Source organism: Neoarius graeffei, chromosome 20 (assembly GCF_027579695.1).
Source record: "Neoarius graeffei isolate fNeoGra1 chromosome 20, fNeoGra1.pri, whole genome shotgun sequence".
Taxonomy (NCBI): Eukaryota; Metazoa; Chordata; class Actinopteri; order Siluriformes; family Ariidae; genus Neoarius; species Neoarius graeffei.
In genome coordinates, this window is record NC_083588.1 from 39,758,835 (window position 1) to 39,778,117 (window position 19,283).

The 19,283-nt window shown below is 43.9% G+C and overlaps 1 protein-coding gene across 5 annotated transcripts in view; it reads right to left on the reverse strand.

The window, feature by feature from the left end:
• Positions 1–19,283, reverse strand: part of sdk2a (sidekick cell adhesion molecule 2a) — a 351,347-nt gene that overhangs the window by 24,736 nt on the left and 307,328 nt on the right. For 4 of the 5 annotated variants that reach the window (XM_060901705.1, XM_060901703.1, XM_060901702.1 and 1 more), the window contains 10 exons: positions 19,077–19,147; positions 18,827–18,962; positions 6,005–6,106; positions 5,758–5,873; positions 3,854–4,040; positions 2,818–2,955; positions 2,225–2,407; positions 1,991–2,116; positions 554–718; positions 307–447 (listed from right to left, as the gene is read on the reverse strand). In XM_060901705.1, the coding sequence (XP_060757688.1) occupies positions 307–447; positions 554–718; positions 1,991–2,116; positions 2,225–2,407; positions 2,818–2,955; positions 3,854–4,040; positions 5,758–5,873; positions 6,005–6,106; positions 18,827–18,962; positions 19,077–19,147 (1,365 nt within the window). The remainder of the gene's footprint in view (positions 1–306; positions 448–553; positions 719–1,990; positions 2,117–2,224; positions 2,408–2,817; positions 2,956–3,853; positions 4,041–5,757; positions 5,874–6,004; positions 6,107–18,826; positions 18,963–19,076; positions 19,148–19,283) is intronic. The other variant, XM_060901704.1, reaches the window with a different exon arrangement.

The window sequence follows — 19,283 nt, forward strand, 5'->3', positions numbered from 1 at the left end:
GGAATCTATATTTTATTAGCAAATAACTCAGTAGATAATTAAAGCATCATATCTGTTTGTAACCAAATGGATCATGGCAGTGTCACAGCACATTCCCAAAACCTACAGCAAGAGTCCTAATCTTATCCACAAAGAGCCGGTGTGGCTGCAGGTTCTCATTCCAACCAATCAGGAGCCATTGACTGCACCTCCACCAACGCTTGCTGGATAAGATCGGATAATCTTGCCCTATAGAATATATTGATTTTGTTCCTTCTGCAGGAGTGCTAGACTGAGATGAAAATGCTGATTTGCTTCCTGTTGTACCTGAATCAGTCTTCTTGGTGTACTTTTTACTCTGCCCACGAATGATAAGGATAAAGACAAGCAGGAGGATGAAGATCAGTCCTACGAGTGCTATCACCACCAGAAACCACCACTCCTCATAAAAGGGGGAGGCTTTCTGAGCTGGAAATTCAAAAAATAATACGACATTGACAAAACTTTTTAAACAAACATATGGAAACATTATATAATTTGAGAAAATGGCTTAGAATAGTCAAACTTTCCTCACCAGCTATGGAAGGGGAGGGAGCACTGGGAGAGCCATATCCATAGTCATTGACTGCAATGACCCGGAAATCATAGGTGACCCCTTCACGCAGCATATCCAGATTCAGGGTGTATGAGGTCACCTCTTTGGGGATATCTTTGATCAGGATATCCCACAATCCTTCATCTATAGGTAATTGAAATGTGTATAGTTATTGCTCCTCCTCCAAAACAGTAGGCAAAATCCTAGTTATAGAATATATACTAGAGCACTGGTTCTCAACCAGCAGGTCAACCTAAGACCAAGTCAATCACAAGCATGCTCTTCTTCTTCAACAAATCTTGAACCAATTTCCTTTAGAAGTATACAGGACCTCAGATGGTGTGGTTTAATTTTGAAAAGGCATCAAGTGTTACTTGTTTAAAATCTGTGTCTGGGACTTTGGTTGTTTGCTCAATACTAAACATGTAGACTTAGTAGGCGACAGTCAAAAATAGTCATTATTTCATCATCTGTAATACTTTATCCTGGTCATGATGAGGGCATGAGGTAGGAACATACTACCCAGTCCATCACAGAGCACCATACACACACATATTCATTAGCAGAGAAATATAGTGTATGTTGCATTTGACTAAAGCTTGTAAGTCAAAATTTTCAACCCCTGATATGGTAAAACAAAGAAAAAGACAAAAAAAAAAATCCTCAGAACTTTGAAAAGGTTCAGCATATGACATCATATCAACATGGCTGCTCACACTGTCAATGGTAAAGAAAATATAATTTTCTTTTTACTTTTAAATGAGATTACTTTTAAATGAGCTTATACTCACATTTACTTTAGATAAATCAATATACAGACACATTAGTTGGTTAAATCTATAATACTGATGATACAATTCACTGTTTTGAAAAGGTAAATACTGTGAACATTATCATTAGAGATAATCCACTAACCATATTAAACTATCTATGATTAGATAGTCCACTAATCATATTAAATATAGGTTTACTTTCAGCAGAAGAAAGGGGCCACAATGTGTTTTGCATAGCGAAGTATTACCAAACAAAAGAACAAAGGCTTCTTCGTGATCAAAGAGCACGATTAAGTTTCCCATTAATTTAAAGCTGAGTACGACGGCTTTCTAGACAGATGAATTGCAACATGATTCAAGTCTACTGATTATTATTTATTCATGTCTAAGCAGGAACATTCATTATGTATTATTACTGTCTGTAGTAAAGAATAAGAAATCAGTGCTTCAAAGGGTCGACAATTAATCTCACAAATTTTAATCTCATATGTTTAGCCCTTTTTAGCAGTTTCATTTAACGTTTTGCATGCATGAAGGTATAGCACTATTCATTTTGCATGGTAAATCTGGGTTCTGGTCTAAGAGCCGTTGTTTTGAATATTTTTGAATCGTAGTCCACTTCTCTGTTTATTTTAGGACATACCAGATGGCCTGGCTTCTATGACGTAACGTGTGATGGGTGCTCTGCCAGGGTCACCACTTGTCCAATGAAGTGTGAGTGCTGTGCCATACCGTGAAATAAATGGTTCGCCTGGAGGCCCAGGAGCACCTGCACACAACAACAACAATAACAACAGTAAGAGAAATACAAGACTGAAAACACCTCTTTAAAAAAGTGGCATGATCTAAAACAGAACAAAAGATCAGACAACCGGACCTTCTCCTGGTCCTGTGGTGATGTTGGCCTCCACCTCTGGCCCATAGGTCAGGGTTTTGGCACGGATGCGGAAGTTGTAGGTCACACCATCAGCCAGGTCTTTAATTTTCATCCACAGGGGGGCACTGCCTTTTACATCCACTGTAACAACTTTACTGACACCTGGAGTGTGAGGAGAGGAATCTGTAAAGGAGACACTAAAAATCTAGATACATGCAAAAGCGAGAGAAAAAGAGCTCATACATGCATGTAATATGATATAGAAGGGAGCTGTTTCACTCCAGTTTAGAGAATGACCCTGGGTAAAGAGTAAAGCTTCACAGCTGTCGGGCTCCTCAACCTAGATGCTCTGAAGCTCTTACTAAACCATGACCCTCAGCTCTAACTCTCTTATTCCTCCAATAATTACCCATTAATCTATTCCCGGGTAAAAATGATCTTAGGTATGCCATCTATTACATGCTTTTCTTTCACAGAAATGAACACAGCTTGGACTGATCTTGAGAAAGGGCTTTAGTGAATAAAACAAAGTGTGAACTAAGCCTACATTCTCTGTACATCAAGTGTAATATATCTCAGTTTGATTTTCTCACCGTCGATAGGTGTGCAGGGCTCATAGATCAGGCGGTAGCCCTCAATTATGCCATTGGGATGTTTGGGCTCTCCCCAGGACATGTTGACAGACGAAGTAGTAAGCTCACTGAAGTGGATAAAGCTGGGGGCACTGGGGGCTGTGAAGGAACAAAAAACACATACAGCCACAGACAGAGACTTCATTACTGTATTGATTTTTTTGCACAAACAGAACATGGCAGTCTTGACGTAAACCCGAGCTAAGTACACTCAAGATCAAATTCATTGGAGAAAAGTGAATCTTAGTTGATGTTTTCAGTGGTTTTTTGGTTTACGCAAGCAGAGGACTTGTGCATGAGCCAACGACTTCAATAAGCAAGGATTAAAAGTTTAAAACTACTTTCACGTTTGCCATAGAAATTTTTCATTTTCTATCTTGGATCAGGCTAATCTTTCAGCAATACCAGTTTCTTTTAGAAAAAGAAATAGAGAAGCTTGTATTGGCTGATGTCCCAGGATCTCAATTCCTAGAATCAGTCCCTGCCGTCACCTCCCTACTACACTGTCAAAGTCTTTGAGGGAGAGGAAATGGTTAGACGAATTTATTTAAAAAGGCTCTTTTTTTTCTGCTGAGACCCTAGTGGAGAGCATGGGGAAGCAAGAACACAACTCCTATTGTATGATCCTGCCAATACCCACACCACATGCTGCCCAAATGATCAAATTCCCACTACCATGCTGTCATATGCTTCCTTCTCTGTAGCCTTCACATTGAAACATGCCAAATGCCCCCCTGAAATTGTCAAACCCCATTAAAAAGCACTCAAAAAGAACCTAAAGATGACACTTCCTTCATGTCCTTCAATACATAGCAGTCATGCCTTTAGTAAAATGTGACCACTTGTATGGAAAACCCACAATCTAAACAGCAGGGAAGAAAACTCTGGGAAGAACGTGGGCACAAAAAGATTTACATTTTCCCAGACTCAAAGTACAGAGTCATACTGATGGTTAAAGGGGCTGTTGGTAGCAGCATTTTTCACGATCATGGTGTACCTGCTTGCTGAGTGCGCCCCCTGGTGGATGGAGAGCGTGGCCCATCCCCAGCTGCATTGAAGGCAGCCACACTGATCATGTAAGTGGTGTAGCCTGTCAGGTTCTTCAGCTTCACCCCCAGCTCTGGCAGGAAGAGTGTACGCAGTCTCTCCGTCTCATTCTGTAGCTGGAACTCCCAGTAATAGATCTGTGCAAAGAAAGAGGGTATATAGGGCTATTAAGATTCAAGGTTCAGATGAAGGAAGATGGAGGTAGTAGTGTCATCTGAAGTTTGGTAAACCTATACAAGAATCCCAATTACCAATTCATTTTAATGATTACTAACAAACAAAATAACAAATATGATAAACTATTAATTATTCATTCCTCGAAACCATTCATTGGAAAAACAATGGCATAAATCATAAATAATTTTAGGATATTATGTTTAATTTTGTCTGAAGAGGAATCGTACATGCCTAAGGCCCATACAAATGTGAAATGGACAGAAGTTTTGACTCATTATAACACGACACAACTATGATTATAATTACTGTTAACACGCCCTGACATCAGGGGTCAACTCAAGCTTGAGTACAATGAGTCAAGGATCAAATCCTTTTCAAGTCCAAGCTTTTACTTCAAATGCTTGTCTTCATTTATGTATTGTGATAATGATGAGGCTGAAGGAAATACTTTTGTCAAATGTTTTGCATTTGAAAAAAAAAAGACAAGATGAAAAAGAATCTCAGTGGAGATCAAGACCATATTTAGTGAGCTCAAGTGAAAAAAAAAATGCCAGTAAGTCGAAGTCAAGTCAATACAGAAAATGTCTCCAGACTGGATGTGAGACATTTTGGACTTTTGTGGAACCAAGCACAACAGCAACATATATATTCATAAGAAAATACAAATAGAATACATCGAATGATATGAAGAAGTAAGGCTGATTTCTTTCTAGCCCAGACTGTAGATTTAAACAAACTGCCCCTACTTTATGTGTGTATTTGGGCAAATATTTTTCAGTTTGCTTCAATGATGCATCCATAACGTCATCAGCATTGACTGAGAAGGAGCATGTGCAATAGAGTCATGGATGTAATGAACACAAATCACAAGGGGATTATTTACTCCATCGTTCTTTTTTTTCCCCAAAAAGGCTTTTGGAGGAGAAACTAAAAGTAGATGGACTAAGCAGCACACATTGTCAAAACAAAGTACAAATTACACAAAACATATGGCAGAACTGTTAATAGGTTGTTTTTTTTGTGGTTTGAACAAAAGAGGTAACTCATCTGACGAAATACATCATAAAGCCAGTAAACCCTTTAAAACACTTAAAGAAATTAGAAATCAGCTGCCTATCTGCTTTTAATTGTGTCTGTAATAGCTGGCCTCATGCCATTCTAATTACGGCATCAGCAAGATTTCATGATTTAATCCACTGCTCAACTCTAATCGTTTCATTATTGAGCAACTGATAGATATTATTTTAGTCTCTCATCTACTATCACAACCGGCCATCACTGCATTACTCCTTTGCAATTTAATCAGGCACATAAAAGGAAAATAAAGTGGATTAAAATAAAATAAAAAAACCCACAAAACAACAACAAAAAAATTCCACACAAAAGGGAATAGATTCGACCTTCACACTACCACAAAACTGGAATAAAGATCTACTGCATTCTATTAGAATGTGCAATTCGTAAAGCAATAGACCCATCTAATTATACATCAGCTCATTTGAAGCACAGCTTCAAAGAAAAATGTGTATAAAGCGTTGCTGAGGAGAAGATGTTAAATGAACTGGTTGCAAGGTCATAATTTTCCCTTAAAAGAGCTCCTGAGGAAAAAAAAATGGTATTAAATGAAGTGCTTGCAAGGTCATAAAATCCTGTGGCTGTTATAAAGGTTGCAACCACCTTGTAGCCTTGAATGTCTCCGTTCTGAGCTTCCAGCGGTGGAGGATCCCACGTGACATCAAGCTGGGTTGCAGAGGAAGATTGAACAGCGACATTCTGAGGTGGAGCAGTGGGCACTAGTGAATACAAAAACGAGTATTAAACTCAGCACTGGCACAGTGAATAAAAGAGCACTGACTTGAAGTGGATATTTATTCCTGTAGTGGTGATAAGATTGACGTTCTGGTATGGAGTGAGAGATGCTCACCTGCCTCTCCTACAAATACTTCTTGTGGTGTGCTGATGGGCCCTTCTCCGACGGCATTGTACACACTGAGTCTAATCTCATAGCGTTTGTGTTTACTCAGATCTGTGATGGACAAAACGAACACATGTAAAAACAAACCTTTAATATTGCAGAAGAAACCTTTGACTGTTGACACATTTTATCCTTAAAGGGTACCGTTACAGCATTTAGCCATGATTGATACCAATAGTACAAGCCCTAATTATAATAATGCACATGAGTGGCAGCCACCTGATTAGCTATCATAAGCTTAAAGGTCCAAAAGCACATCAAATTTTATTGCACATGGGCAACCAATATGGCACCCAGGATGTGACGTCAAGCCGTTGATAGTCAGGTACCGGATGTTAAGTGAAGCCGATGTAAACATACTTCTTAGCCTGGATTTAGTCAGATGAAAAAGAATGATCTTCAAGTCAGTATGGACAGTGGAGAAACCGGATATCTGTATGAACCTTGGACGAAGGACTATCTGCATCTGGGAAATGATTTCAGCAGAAAATCATCAGATGATTCTAATGATGAAATCGGTAGTGCTTCGCAAGTGCAAAGTTGGGAAGGCAGGAAAAAAGGTTTGGCAGCTATCTGGTACCGATGTGGAAAGTGGAAAACTGACACTGAATGCATTTGTTGTAAAAAGCACAAACTTTTATGCAATATAATACAGGCGCAGTCATTGAATTGTTTCACGGATAAACCTTGTTTGCAAAAGTATGTCACACATAAGCTTGCACTGGAAATGGACTATATGCAGACGATAACAGCCTGTGTGCAGCATGTAGCATGATCGCATGGTAGCCTGATGTGAGAGGGAGAACACCAGATGGAGAACTCAAATCGGTAAGCAGCCTATTATATATAGAAACTCAGTGTGCGCATGTTTATGTATGTGTGTCCATACTAGCTATAAAGCCTATTTATTTATTTATTTATTTATTTATTTTGTGTGTGTGTGTGTGTGTGTGTGTGTGTGTGTGTGTGTGTGAGAGAATACAGGTATAGACATGCAATGTGCCACAATAGTTTATATGGTCTAAATATAGGCTAGCAACAGCTCGAAGCTGAGTGTGAATTGATAATGGAGCGGAGCTAAGAGCGGACCACCAGACAACAAAGTTTGTATCTTTATTTACATAAAGAAATATGGGTTTTTATCCAGCACTTGTCTTTTAATTTGCTTTTTAGAAAATAATGTGAGATTATTTACTAACACATTTTACACTCATCGGGAGTTCTACTTTTAGGCAGTGCCCCTCTCTCTTATATATATGACACAGAGAGAGAGAGAGAGAGAGAGAGAGAGAGAGAGGCACTGCCTAAAAGCGGAGCTCCCGAATCGCAGTGTCAGGAGCAGCGAGCCAATCAAGATACAGGAAACCCATCAATGATCCCACGTCATGCTGACCTTTGACACCTCCCTCAAAATGGCAATATGGCTGCGCCCTTGAGTGAGCAGGAATACAAAAGAATTTTAAAGCACTGCTTTATGCATTTGTGCAAAATGTGTAATATTTCTAGCCTAGGTTTATTTTTCACTGTGGGTACCCTTTAAGTGTTACAACATTCCAAATGGGTTTAGAGCTATTTTAAGATATGAAGCATAAAAGTTTTGTCATTCTATGGAGTCTGGAAACTGAAAAATGATCTGAACATAAAACGTCATATTAAATAAAAACATTTATTCTGTGGCATATTTAATGAATTTTACTTTTTTGAAGATGTTTGCTTTGAACTTGCTAGAGGTAAGATTTGACTTTAAAAATGTAAAATGTGAAATTAATGATTAAAGGTAGACTGGCTTTCAGATTTTTCAGGTTTAGGTCATAAAAATAATTTTCCCTGACACCCAATTATTTTTGTTTAGTGGATCGAAAGCTACTGAATTTGAATCACAGACTTCCAATTTTATTAGGTTTTTTTTATAGAACAATTAATGAATTTAGGGCCATGTTGCCCTAAATTCTCTGCTATTATTTATTGCTTCACCCCAAACCAATTCAAGATCCTACATCATGCATCACGTGATGGGCTTTCTTCATTCCCACAAGGCATTGTGGGATACAAATTTGAAACAGGAAAGGAAAATGGAGGACGCGAATGAAACGTGAAATTCCGACTACAGTAACGGAAAGCGAGAAGAAAAGACATTATGTTGTGAAGGAAAGGAAACGCAGGACCAAACTAATAAATATCGGTGGTCAGCGAGCACCTCGGTGTGATCAGCTGTTTGTTTAGCGACAGAATGATGGAACTGTCAGTGCACGGTCAAGGTACACCTGTAGATGGCAGTAATGCAACACTGGACTCCAGTTGCCGTAAAACCCAAAAGAAGAAGATGAAGACGACATCAAAAGGTAAACCTGCACATGCGCACACCGAACTTCCCCGTCTGCTTGCCTGCATGAAGTGAGCGATTTCATTCACATTATTTGCTCGGGAATCCCCTCAAATTAAATAACTTCCCAGCCACTGAATGGCCTGGTTTTTTTAAGATATTACAGAAATAAACATATATCACAATGACCAAATTTCAGATGGAACTAAATTTCACTGGTTTTATGAAATCGAAAAGCCATCTACTTTTAAGGTTTTGACACATCTTAAAACAAATTTAATACAAATTTCAAAAATTAAAATCTCAATTGTTTTTGGCACTCTCATTAAAAAAATATTAAAACTGTAACCTGTAATTTCAAATAAAAAAATCTTACTTCTCGCAAGTTCAAAACAAATACGTCAGCTAAAAATGTATTAAATACAACACAGAAAAAAGTAACGTGACACTTTGTATGTCAATAATTCAAATACAGTATATAGAATTCATATTCAAATACCTTTTCAGCTTCCCAGCTGAATATTACATTGAACAAAATTCTAAAATACTGAAATTTATATTTACAGCTTAAGTTAGCTCACTATTCAAGGTTACTTCAAATGTAGAAGCTTGAAATTCAGAGACAATTATAAAGTGGTTTTTTTTAACACTAGCCAAGCACAGACAGAACCTTATTATTCTGTAAGATCAAATATCAAAGATCAAATTTGATCTTGTCAGAGTCACACAGGAAGACTCGTTTGTACCCTACGAGTAACCTATTAATTAACCTGACCTGACGGAGAAATTACGCATGACACACTCATTGTGGGATGTTCTTATAGACAGGGGTTTATTTGCTGCATGCACACTGTTTTTATATCAACACATCACTTGTTTATTCCAACACATACAACCCCGATTCCAAAAAAGTTGGGACAAAGTACAAATTGTAAATAAAAACGGAATGCAATGATGTGGAAGTTTCAAAATTCCAGATTTTATTCAGAATAGAACATAGATGACATATGAAATGTTTAAACTGAGAAAATGTATCATTTAAAGAGAAAAAGTAGATGATTTTAAATTTCATGACAGCAACACATCTCAAAAAAGTTGGGACAAGGCCATGTTTACTACTGTGAGACATCCCCTTTTCTCTTTACAACAGTCTGTAAACGTCTGGGGACTGAGGAGACAAGTTGCTCAAGTTTAGGGATAGGAATGTTAACCCATTCTTGTCTAATGTAGGATTCTAGTTGCTCAACTGTCTTAGGTCTTTTTTGTCGTATCTTCCGTTTTATGATGCGCCAAATGTTTTCTATGGGTGTGTGACAGTTCGTGTAGGTGGGTGGAGCACAGAAGGATGGCAGGCCAGAACTGGGTTCACAAAAACTCTTTTATTTAGCTTTTCAGCTTCTGTTTTCACTCTCACATACACTCAGACACACACATCAGTCGTCTGGTTGGGGAGAGAGCTCCCTCTGCTCTCTCTCTCCTTAAATAGGGCGCGGTCACTGGGGAAGACACACAAACACATTAATTAACGTCAGGTGCAGTGATTCTGCCACTTACCTTCCCTGACTCCGCCCTCCGGTCACAGACCGATGCTTGACCACGCCCCCGCTGCCACATACCCCCACCGCCCGACTCAGGCCGGGCGGCTGTCCGGCCTGCAGCCGACTCCCCCCCCCTTGACGGGAGAGGAAGTCCGCCACGACCATCTGTGCCCCCGGCCTGTGGATCACCTTGAAGTTAAAGGGTTGGAGTGCCAGATACCAACGGGTGATCCATGCATTGGCATTCTTCATGCGGTGGAGCCACTGGAGGGGCGCGTGGTCCGAACAGAGGGTGAAAGGGCGTCCCAGCAGGTAGTAACAGAGGGCGAGGACTGCCCACTTGATCGCCAGGCACTCTTTCTCAATGGTGCTGTAGCGCCCCTCACGCACCGACAGCTTCCGACTGATGTACAGTACTGGGCGATCTTCCCCCTCCCCCTCCTGGGACAAAACAGCCCCCAGCCCTCTGTCCGACACATCCGTCTGTAACATAAAGGGGAGAGAAAAGTCAGGGGAGTGTAAAAGTGGCCCCCCACACAGTGCAGCCTTTACCTCAGAAAAAGCCCGCTGGCATTGCTCCGTCCACTGGACCAGATCTGGTGCCCCCTTTTTAGTCAGATCAGTCAGTGGGCTGGTGACGTCCGAATAATTAGGTATAAACCTACGATAATAGCCAGCCAGCCCCAGGAACTGTCTCACCCCCTTTTTGGTCTTGGGCCTCGGGCAGACCGCAATTGCTGCCGTCTTGTTAATTTGGGGACGCACCTGCCCGTTGCCCAAGTGGAAGCCCAGATACCGTACTTCCACCCGCCCAATCGCACACTTCTTCAGGTTGGCTGTGAGACCCACACGCCTCAGCGACCTAAGGACGGCCCTCAGATGTTCGAGGTGCCTCGGCCAGTCATTACTATAGATAATAATGTCATCGAGGTAGGCGGCCGCATAGGTGGCGTGGGGGCGGAGGACCCTATCCATCAGCCGCTGAAACGTAGCAGGTGCCCCAAACAGCCCAAAAGGAAGTGTGACAAATTGGTGTAAGCCGAACAGTGTGGAAAAGGCCGTTTTTTCTCGGGATAATGGAGTCAAGGGGATCTGCCTTTGTTAAATCCAGTGTCGAGTAAAAACGAGCCGTGCCTAGCTGATCGAGCAACTCATCAATACAAGGCATTGGGTACGCGTCAAATTTAGACACCGCGTGGACTTTTCTATAGTCTACACAGAACCGGTCTGACCCGTCGGACTTGGGTACCAAGACCACCGGGCTGCTCCAGTCACTGTGGGACTCCTCGACGATGCCCATTTCGAGCATGGCCTCGAGTTCTTCCCGAACCACTTTTTTCTTGTGCTCAGGTAACCTGTAAGGGCGGCTACGCACTACCACCCCCGGGGGCGTCTCAATGTGGTGCTCTATGAGGTTGGTGCAGCCGGGCAGGGGCAAGAACACGTCTGAAAACTCGGTCTGCAACTGGGCAACCTCCGCGAGTTGGGTCGGGGAGAGGTGGTCTCCACAGGGGACCGGAGAGGTACGTGATGCCAATGTTCCCTTTTGAACCTCCGGCCCCAGCTCCGCCTTCTCCGGAACCACCGACACCAATGCCACGGGGACCTCCTCGTTCCAGAGTTTGAGCAGGGTGAGGTGGTAAATCTGTAGCGCCCCACCCCTATCCGTTCGCCTCACCTCATAGTCAACGTCCCCGACTCGCCGTGTGACCTCAAAGGGTCCTTGCCACTTGGCAACCAATTTGGAGCTCGATGTGGGCAACAGTACGAGTACTTTATCTCCCGGTGCGAACTCCCTAAGGCGCGTACCCTTGTCGTACAGGCGGGTTTGTCGTTCTTGGGCCTGCCGCAAATTCTCCTGAGTTAGGTGCGTGAGTGTGTGGAGTTTTGCGCGCAGATCAATAACGTATTGGATTTCATTTTTACTTGGTGAAGGTCCCTCCTCCCAATTTTCCCGCAGCACATCTGGAATGCCGCGCGGCTTACGCCCGTATAACAATTCAAACAGGGAGAACCCCGTGGAGGCTTGGGGGACCTCTTGCACTGCAAATAGCAAGGGTTCGAGCCATTTATCCCAATTACGTGCGTCCTCACTTACAAATTTTTTAATTATATTCTTGAGGGTGCGATTGAACCGTTCAACTAAACCGTCCGTTTGTGGGTGATACACGCTGGTGCGGATCGGCTTAATACCCAACAACCCATACAGTTCGTTCAGTGTACGTGACATAAACGAGGTGCCTTGGTCAGTCAGAATCTCTTTCGGGATTCCAACTCGGGAGATAACGCGGAAGAGTGCCTCCGCAATACTGCGTGCTGAGATATTGCGAAGAGGCACTGCTTTCGGGTATCGCGTTGCATAGTCCACCAGAACTAATATAAAGCGGTACCCTCATGTTGACCGATCTAATGGCCTGACGAGATCCATCCCAATTCTTTCGAACGGGGTCTCGATTAACGGTAGAGGGCGCAAAGGCGCTTTTGGAATGGCCGCTGGATTTACTAACTGGCATTTGCGGCACGCTGTACACCACCTACGGACATCGCCACGAATCCCTGGCCAATAGAACCGGGCCATTATTCGGGCTAGTGTTTTATCCTGCCCTAAGTGTCCAGCCATGAGATTAAAGTGAGCTGCCTGGAATACCAATTCCCGGCGGCTTTTTGGAATCAAAAGCTGCGTGACTCGCTCTTTAGTCTGAGTGTCCTGCGTCACTCGGTATAATCTATCCTTCATAATTACGAAGTAGGGGAAGGACGGGGTGGCGTTTGGCTGGAGCGTTTGACCATTGATTACTCTCACTTGGTCAAACGCATGCCACAGAGTCTCGTCTCGCGACTGCTCTAACGGGAAATCCGCCAGGGATTCCCCAATAGAGAGAGGAGGAGCCGGCGGCTCCTCACTCTGACGTGGAGATGACGTAGACGGCTCTGTGACAGCTGCTCCCACCAACGCGACACCGGGACCTCCCCCTGTTAAACTATGGCAGGACCCACTCTTCACTAAGTGTGTCATTAAATCCCGAAATCCTGGCCAATCAGTCCCCAAAATTATCGAGTGGGTAAGGCAAGGATTAACCACCGCCTTCACTATAAATTTTTCCCCTCAAAAAAGAATGTGGACCGACACTAGAGGGTAGTTGTGAACATCCCCGTGCACACACAACACCTTCACCAATTGTGCTCCCCCCAATGCCTCGTCTTGCACCAGGCTTTGGTGGATTGAGGTCTGATTACAACCAGAATCCACCAATGCCTGATATGTATCCCCTTGGATACTCACCGGTATGCGATACGCTCCGGCCCGATCGAGGGCGGCTCCTGGCGTGTCGGGGATCCGAACCACCGCGCCCACCTCCATTACCAAGCACTGCTGTTGGAGGTGGCCCGGCTCCCTGCAGCGCCAGCAAACCGGCCCGGGCTTCCTCTCTGTACTAGTGCTCAGGGGCTCACTCACCTGGGGGGGGGAGACAAACACAGAAGGGAGAAACGGGAGGGCACTGTGGGTGTGGCGGGCCGGCTGAGGTGGTGCCGGCCCCCGCCTCCGCGGTGGGGGAATGGGGCGAGGATGAGACACAGGAGGAGGGGAGAGAGAGAGAGAGAGAGAGGAGAGAAGAGAAGAGGTCGTCTGCTGTCCTGCCGTCGGGACAGCCGCCAAATGGTCCTCCGCCAGCTCGATTGCCTGATCCAGCGACGCCGGGCGGTGGCACTGGACCCACTCTGCAGTTCCTGCTGGTAGACGTACGATGAACTGCTCCAGTACCACCTGGTCGATGAGTCCCTCGGCGTCGCGGTTGTCGGCCCTCAACCACTGCCAGCAGGCGTCCCGGAGTTGCTGGCCAAACACGAACGGCCGGCCGACTTCCTCCAAGCGCAAAGCGCGGAAGCGCTGACGTTGTTGCTCGGGGGTGCGCCCCACCCGCTGGAGGATGGCCCAGCGAAGGTCCGCGTAGGCCAGCCAGCGGTCAGCGGGGAGCTGTAGCGTGGCCAGCTGTGCCTCTCCCGTTAGCAGGGGGAGGAGGCGCGCTGCGCGCTGTTCCACCGGCCACCCCGAGGTCTCTGCTACCTGCTCAAAGAGCGTGAGGAAGGCCTTGGGGTCGTCCTGCGGGCCCATCTTCGTGAGGGTGAGGGGGGAAGGGCCCGTGCCGGTGGAGTTGGTGGACCCCGCCGACGCGAGGAGGTGCCGGAATGCCCGACGATCTTCCTGTTGCGCTAGCACCAGGGCCTCAAACCATTGTTCTTGCTCCTTTCGGAGGGCGAGCAGCGCCTGGTGCTGGCTCTGTTGGGCCGTGGTGAGGGCGTGGATCAGGTCTGCGAAGGGGGAGGATTCCATGGGGCTGTTCTCTTCTGTGCTCATTTCCCGGGTTTCGGCACCACTGTGACAGTTCGTGTAGGTGGGTGGAGCACAGAAGGACGGCAGGCCAGAACTGGGTTCACAAAAACTCTTTTATTTAGCTTTTCAGCTTCTGTTTTCACTCTCACATACACTCAAGACACACGCACACACATCAGTCATCTGGTTGGGGAGAGAGCTCCCTCTGCTTTTGCTCTCTCTCTTTAAATAGGGCGCGGTCACTGGGGAAGACACACAAACACATTAATTAACGTCAGGTGCAGATTCTGCCACTTACCTTCCCTGACTCCGCCCTCCGATCACAGACCGATGCTTGACCACGCCCCCGCTGCCACAGGGTGAAAGATCTGGACTGCAGGCTGGCCAGGTCAGTACCCGGACACTTCTTCTACGCAGCCATGATGCTGTAATTGATGCAGTATGTGGTTTGGCATTGTCATGTTGGAAAATGCAAGGTCTTCTTTGAAAGAGACGTCATCTGGATGGGAGCATATGTTGCTCTAGAACCTGGATATACCTTTCAGCACTGATGGTGTCTTTCCAGATGTGTAAGCTGCCCATGCCACACGCACTAATGCAACCCCATACCATCAGAGATGCAGGCTTCTGAACCGAGCGCTGATAACAACTTGGGTCGTCCTTCTCCTCTTTAGTCCGAATGACACGGCGTCCCTGATTTCCATAAAGAACTTCAAATTTTGATTCGTCTGACCACAGAACAGTTTTCCACTTTGCCACAGTCCATTTTAAATGAGTTTTGGCCCAGAGAAGACGTCTGCGCTTCTGGATCATGTTTAGATACGGCTTCTTCTTTGAACTATAGAGTTTTAGCTGGCAACGGCGAATGGCACGGTGAATTGTGTTCACAGATAATGTTCTCTGGAAATATTCCTGAGCCCATTTTGTGATTTCCAATACAGAAGCATGCCTGTATGTGATGCAGTGCCGTCTAAGGGTCCGAAGATCATGGGCACCCAGTATGGTTTTCCGGCCTTGACCCTTATGCACAGAGATTCTTCCAGATTCTCTGAATCTTTTGATGATATTATGCACTGTAGATGATGATATGTTCAAACTCTTTGCAATTTTACACTGTCGAACTCCTTTCTGATATTGCTCCACTATTTGTTGGTGCAGAATTAGGGGGATTGGTGATCCTCTTCCCATCTTTACTTCTGAGAGCCGCTGCCACTCCAAGATGCTCTTTTTATACCCAGTCATGTTAATAACCTATTGCCGATTGACCTAATGAGTTGCAATTTGGTCCTCCAGCTGTTCCTTTTTTGTACCTTTAACTTTTCCAGCCTCTTATTGCCCCTGTCCCAACTTTTTTGAGATGTGTTGCTGTCATGAAATTTCAAATGAGACAATATTTGGCATGAAATTTCAAAATGTCTCACTTTCGACATTTGATATGTTGTCTATGTTCTATTGTGAATACAATATCAGTTTTTGAGATTTGTAAATGATTGCATTCCGTTTTTATTTACAATTTGTACTTTGTCCCAACTTTTTTGGACTCGGGGTTGTAACTGGCCCACTTGTTATACTCTCCAAAGTCAAAATAAAAGTCCTTCCTAATGCTGTACAATTGATGGCACATTTCTTTTACACATGTCAACAGAACTGGTAAGGTTTCTTATTAAGCAATCTCTTAATCTCATGATATAACTAATGAATGGTCATAATCTCAGTGGAGGAAAACATATCCAGCCAGTTAAAACCACACTATCATTATATACGCTTTCCAAAGTTATTTTTTTCCTGAATGTATACTTTAAGATCTAAAATACAGATTATTTCTCTTTTTAAAATCTGAACTTGCTCCTAAACATTTTCACCTTAACATTTAATTGTACAATATTTTGGGGGGAGGTTTTCTAATGTTTCTAAAAAACTTTAGAAAATAAATGTATATTCTAATAATGCAATTTAAATGTCCCTGTGCAGTCACACAAACATGTCTTACATGTCTGCCATCTGAACTTCAGTCTCATTTGCAGTTGAAAGTTCAGTTTATTAAAGGTGCAATATGTAGGGTTTAGGAGGATCTATTAGCAGAACTGGAATATAGTATTCATAATTATGTTTTCATTCGTGTACAATCACCTGTATCTGTGAATCATAGTGTTTTCATATGCTTAGAATGGGTCCTGCATATCTACATAAGGAGCAGATCCTCTTCCAAAGAGCCCGCCATTTTGCACCACCATGTTTCTACAGTAGTCCAGAATGGATAAGTCAAGCACTGGCTCTAGGGAGCACCTTTCACATTTCATGGTTTTACAAGTGGCAGCTTGAATCCAGCCCCGGAACGAAGAAGAAGAAAGGAAGATGATTGATTGAAATGTTGATTAGTCTAACAGTCACTAAGATAGACAAAAAAATAGGGTGGCCACACATGTGCTGCCACTGGGATGAAACTGCTGTTGTTAAACCACTGGTTTCTGCAGACAGATATTATTGCACCTGACAGCCACTGTAGGTTTTAAAACATGCTTATAGGGGAGGGGTATTTAGTTGGTTGCAATCTGCAACCTCACCGCTAGATGCCACTAAATCCTACATAGGGCACCTTTAAGGACATTGCATGTACTGTATAGTCAGTAATATCTAATGCTAATGCTATATGATATTGGCCACAATATTAACTTTCTGCTGTGCTCAAGACTTTCCAATATGTCAGGGTATTTATACACATTCGACCCAGTAAGCACCTGTACTGGACACTTAATTTTATTACTCTCAAGGAGCATATGCAGAAGATTTACAGCTGAAAGTTATTTTCTCCCATAGCTTTTCTGTCAGAGCATAAACAAAATCTAGATATCGACTGATCAAGGCAGATTATTTTGTGTTTTATCCTATTTTCATCCTGGATGATTGGCTAGCAGATATAACCATCCATCCATCCATTATCTGTAGCCGCTTATCCTGTTCTACAGGGTTGCAGGCAAGCTGGAGCCTATCCCAGCTGACTATTGGCGAGAGGCAGGGTACACCCCAGACAAGTCCCCAGGTCATCGCAGGGCTGACACAGAGACAAACAACCATTCACACTCACATTCACCCCTACGGTCAATTTAGAACCACCAATTAGCCTAACCTGCATGTCTTTGGACTGTGGGGGAAACTGGAGCACCCGGAGAAAACCCACGCACACACAGAGAGAACATGCAAACTCCACACAGAAAGGCCCTCGCCAGCCACTGGGCTCGAACCCAGGACTTGTGAGGCGGCAGTGCTAACCACTACACCACCGTGCCGCCCCCAGATATAACCATCTCATCTCATCTCATTATCTCTAGCCGCTTTATCCTTCTACAGGGTTGCAGGCAAGCTGGAGCCTATCCCAGCTGACTACGGGTGAAAGGTGGGGTACACCCTGGACAAGTCGCCAGGTCATCACAGGGCTGACACATAGACACAGACAACCATTCACACTCACATTCACACCTACGGTCAATTTAGAGTCACCAGTTAACCTAACCTGCATGTCTTTGGACTGTGGGGGAAACCGGAGCACCCGGAGGAAACCCACGCGGACACGGGGAGAACATGCAAACTCCACACAGAAAGGCCCTCGCCAGCCACTGGGCTCGAACCCAGGACTTGTGAGGCAGCAGTGCTAACCACTACACCACCGTGCCGCCCCAGATATAACCATATAAAATGAAATTTATGTGTAGGTTTAGAGCTAGAACTTTTAATTCTTTCAAACATTAAAAAAAAAAAAAACCACAGGAGAATTAAGTCCACAACGATGAAAAGTTTTGCTACCTAAATGCCAGAAAGAACCTTATAGCCTCAAGGTTAAGGCAGAGTAATGAGATGTGAAACCACAAAGTGGAAACTGAAATGAGGGAAGAGGGAACTTTACTAGTTTTTAGGATTCTGGGAAAATGTGGAATGCAAGAGTTGTGTGGGAATGCTGATGAAAATGGAGAGAGACAGTCTTGAGACTTACTGTCAAGTTCATACTGGGTGAGTGACGATTCACTAAGGTTCCTGATACTATAGGGAGCTGAGAATGGCAGGAGGAGAGAAGGTCAAACCAGGAAAAGCAGGCCAAGTAGTGAGAAGGTGAAGCAAAGAGAGGAGAAAAGGGAAGAATTTGGATTAGTTCATTAGTGAAAAGCTGTGGGCTGTAAGAGCAGCTTACTGGCAAAAGCTTGTGCAATGGCTGCAGTCCAAACTCAGAAACAAATACAAAGCCTTGAGCCATGGAACAGCTTTGATTACTTGCCTGTTAATGAGACAAAGCAGTTCCAAGCCCAGGATTGCACACAAACCCAGCAAAGAAGTTTGTGAGTAAGAGATTCTGTTTTTTATTCATCTACACATATATAACTGTAATTACAGGCAATGCACCTGGAAGCAAGATAAACTACCTGTTTTTTTTTTAAACATAATTACACAACATTTTGATGGAAATAGAGCCACATGGAATTAACTGGAGATTACTAAAAACAAACTGCACCTCTCTCACTCAAAGACTTGAGAAGCAGCGATGCCATGAAGACAGTCTTATCCTGCTGGGTTAAATTCTGACTCACCCGTGAGCTCCGTCCAGCTAGCCATTGGGTTGTTGATGGTGCGGACAGTGAAAGTGCGCAAGCGATCATAGTGGAGCTCTCTGTAGCGAATCCGAAAACCCAGCAGGATGCCGTTGATCTGCTCCTCAGAGGGGGTCTGCAGATTAGATTGTAAAAGATCATCTGGTTTAATAATCTAGTCCTTTAGTGACAAGATTGCTAGTCGTACGATTCCCACAGTAACAGTGAACAGAGGCAGTTGGAGCATTACCTTCCAGCGGAGCAACACAGAGGTGGTAGTGTGTGGTGTGACAGAGATGATTGTGGGAGCTTTGTCTGGGGCTGTGAGAACATAAACACAAAACAGCTTCTGAATTGCAACTAAACTGTATAGCATTAAAATGAAGTCCACGCTGAGACACAGTAAATATCTTGATACTGAAAATATCTGCGGTGTGCTTAGCAGTTCTGGCACAAA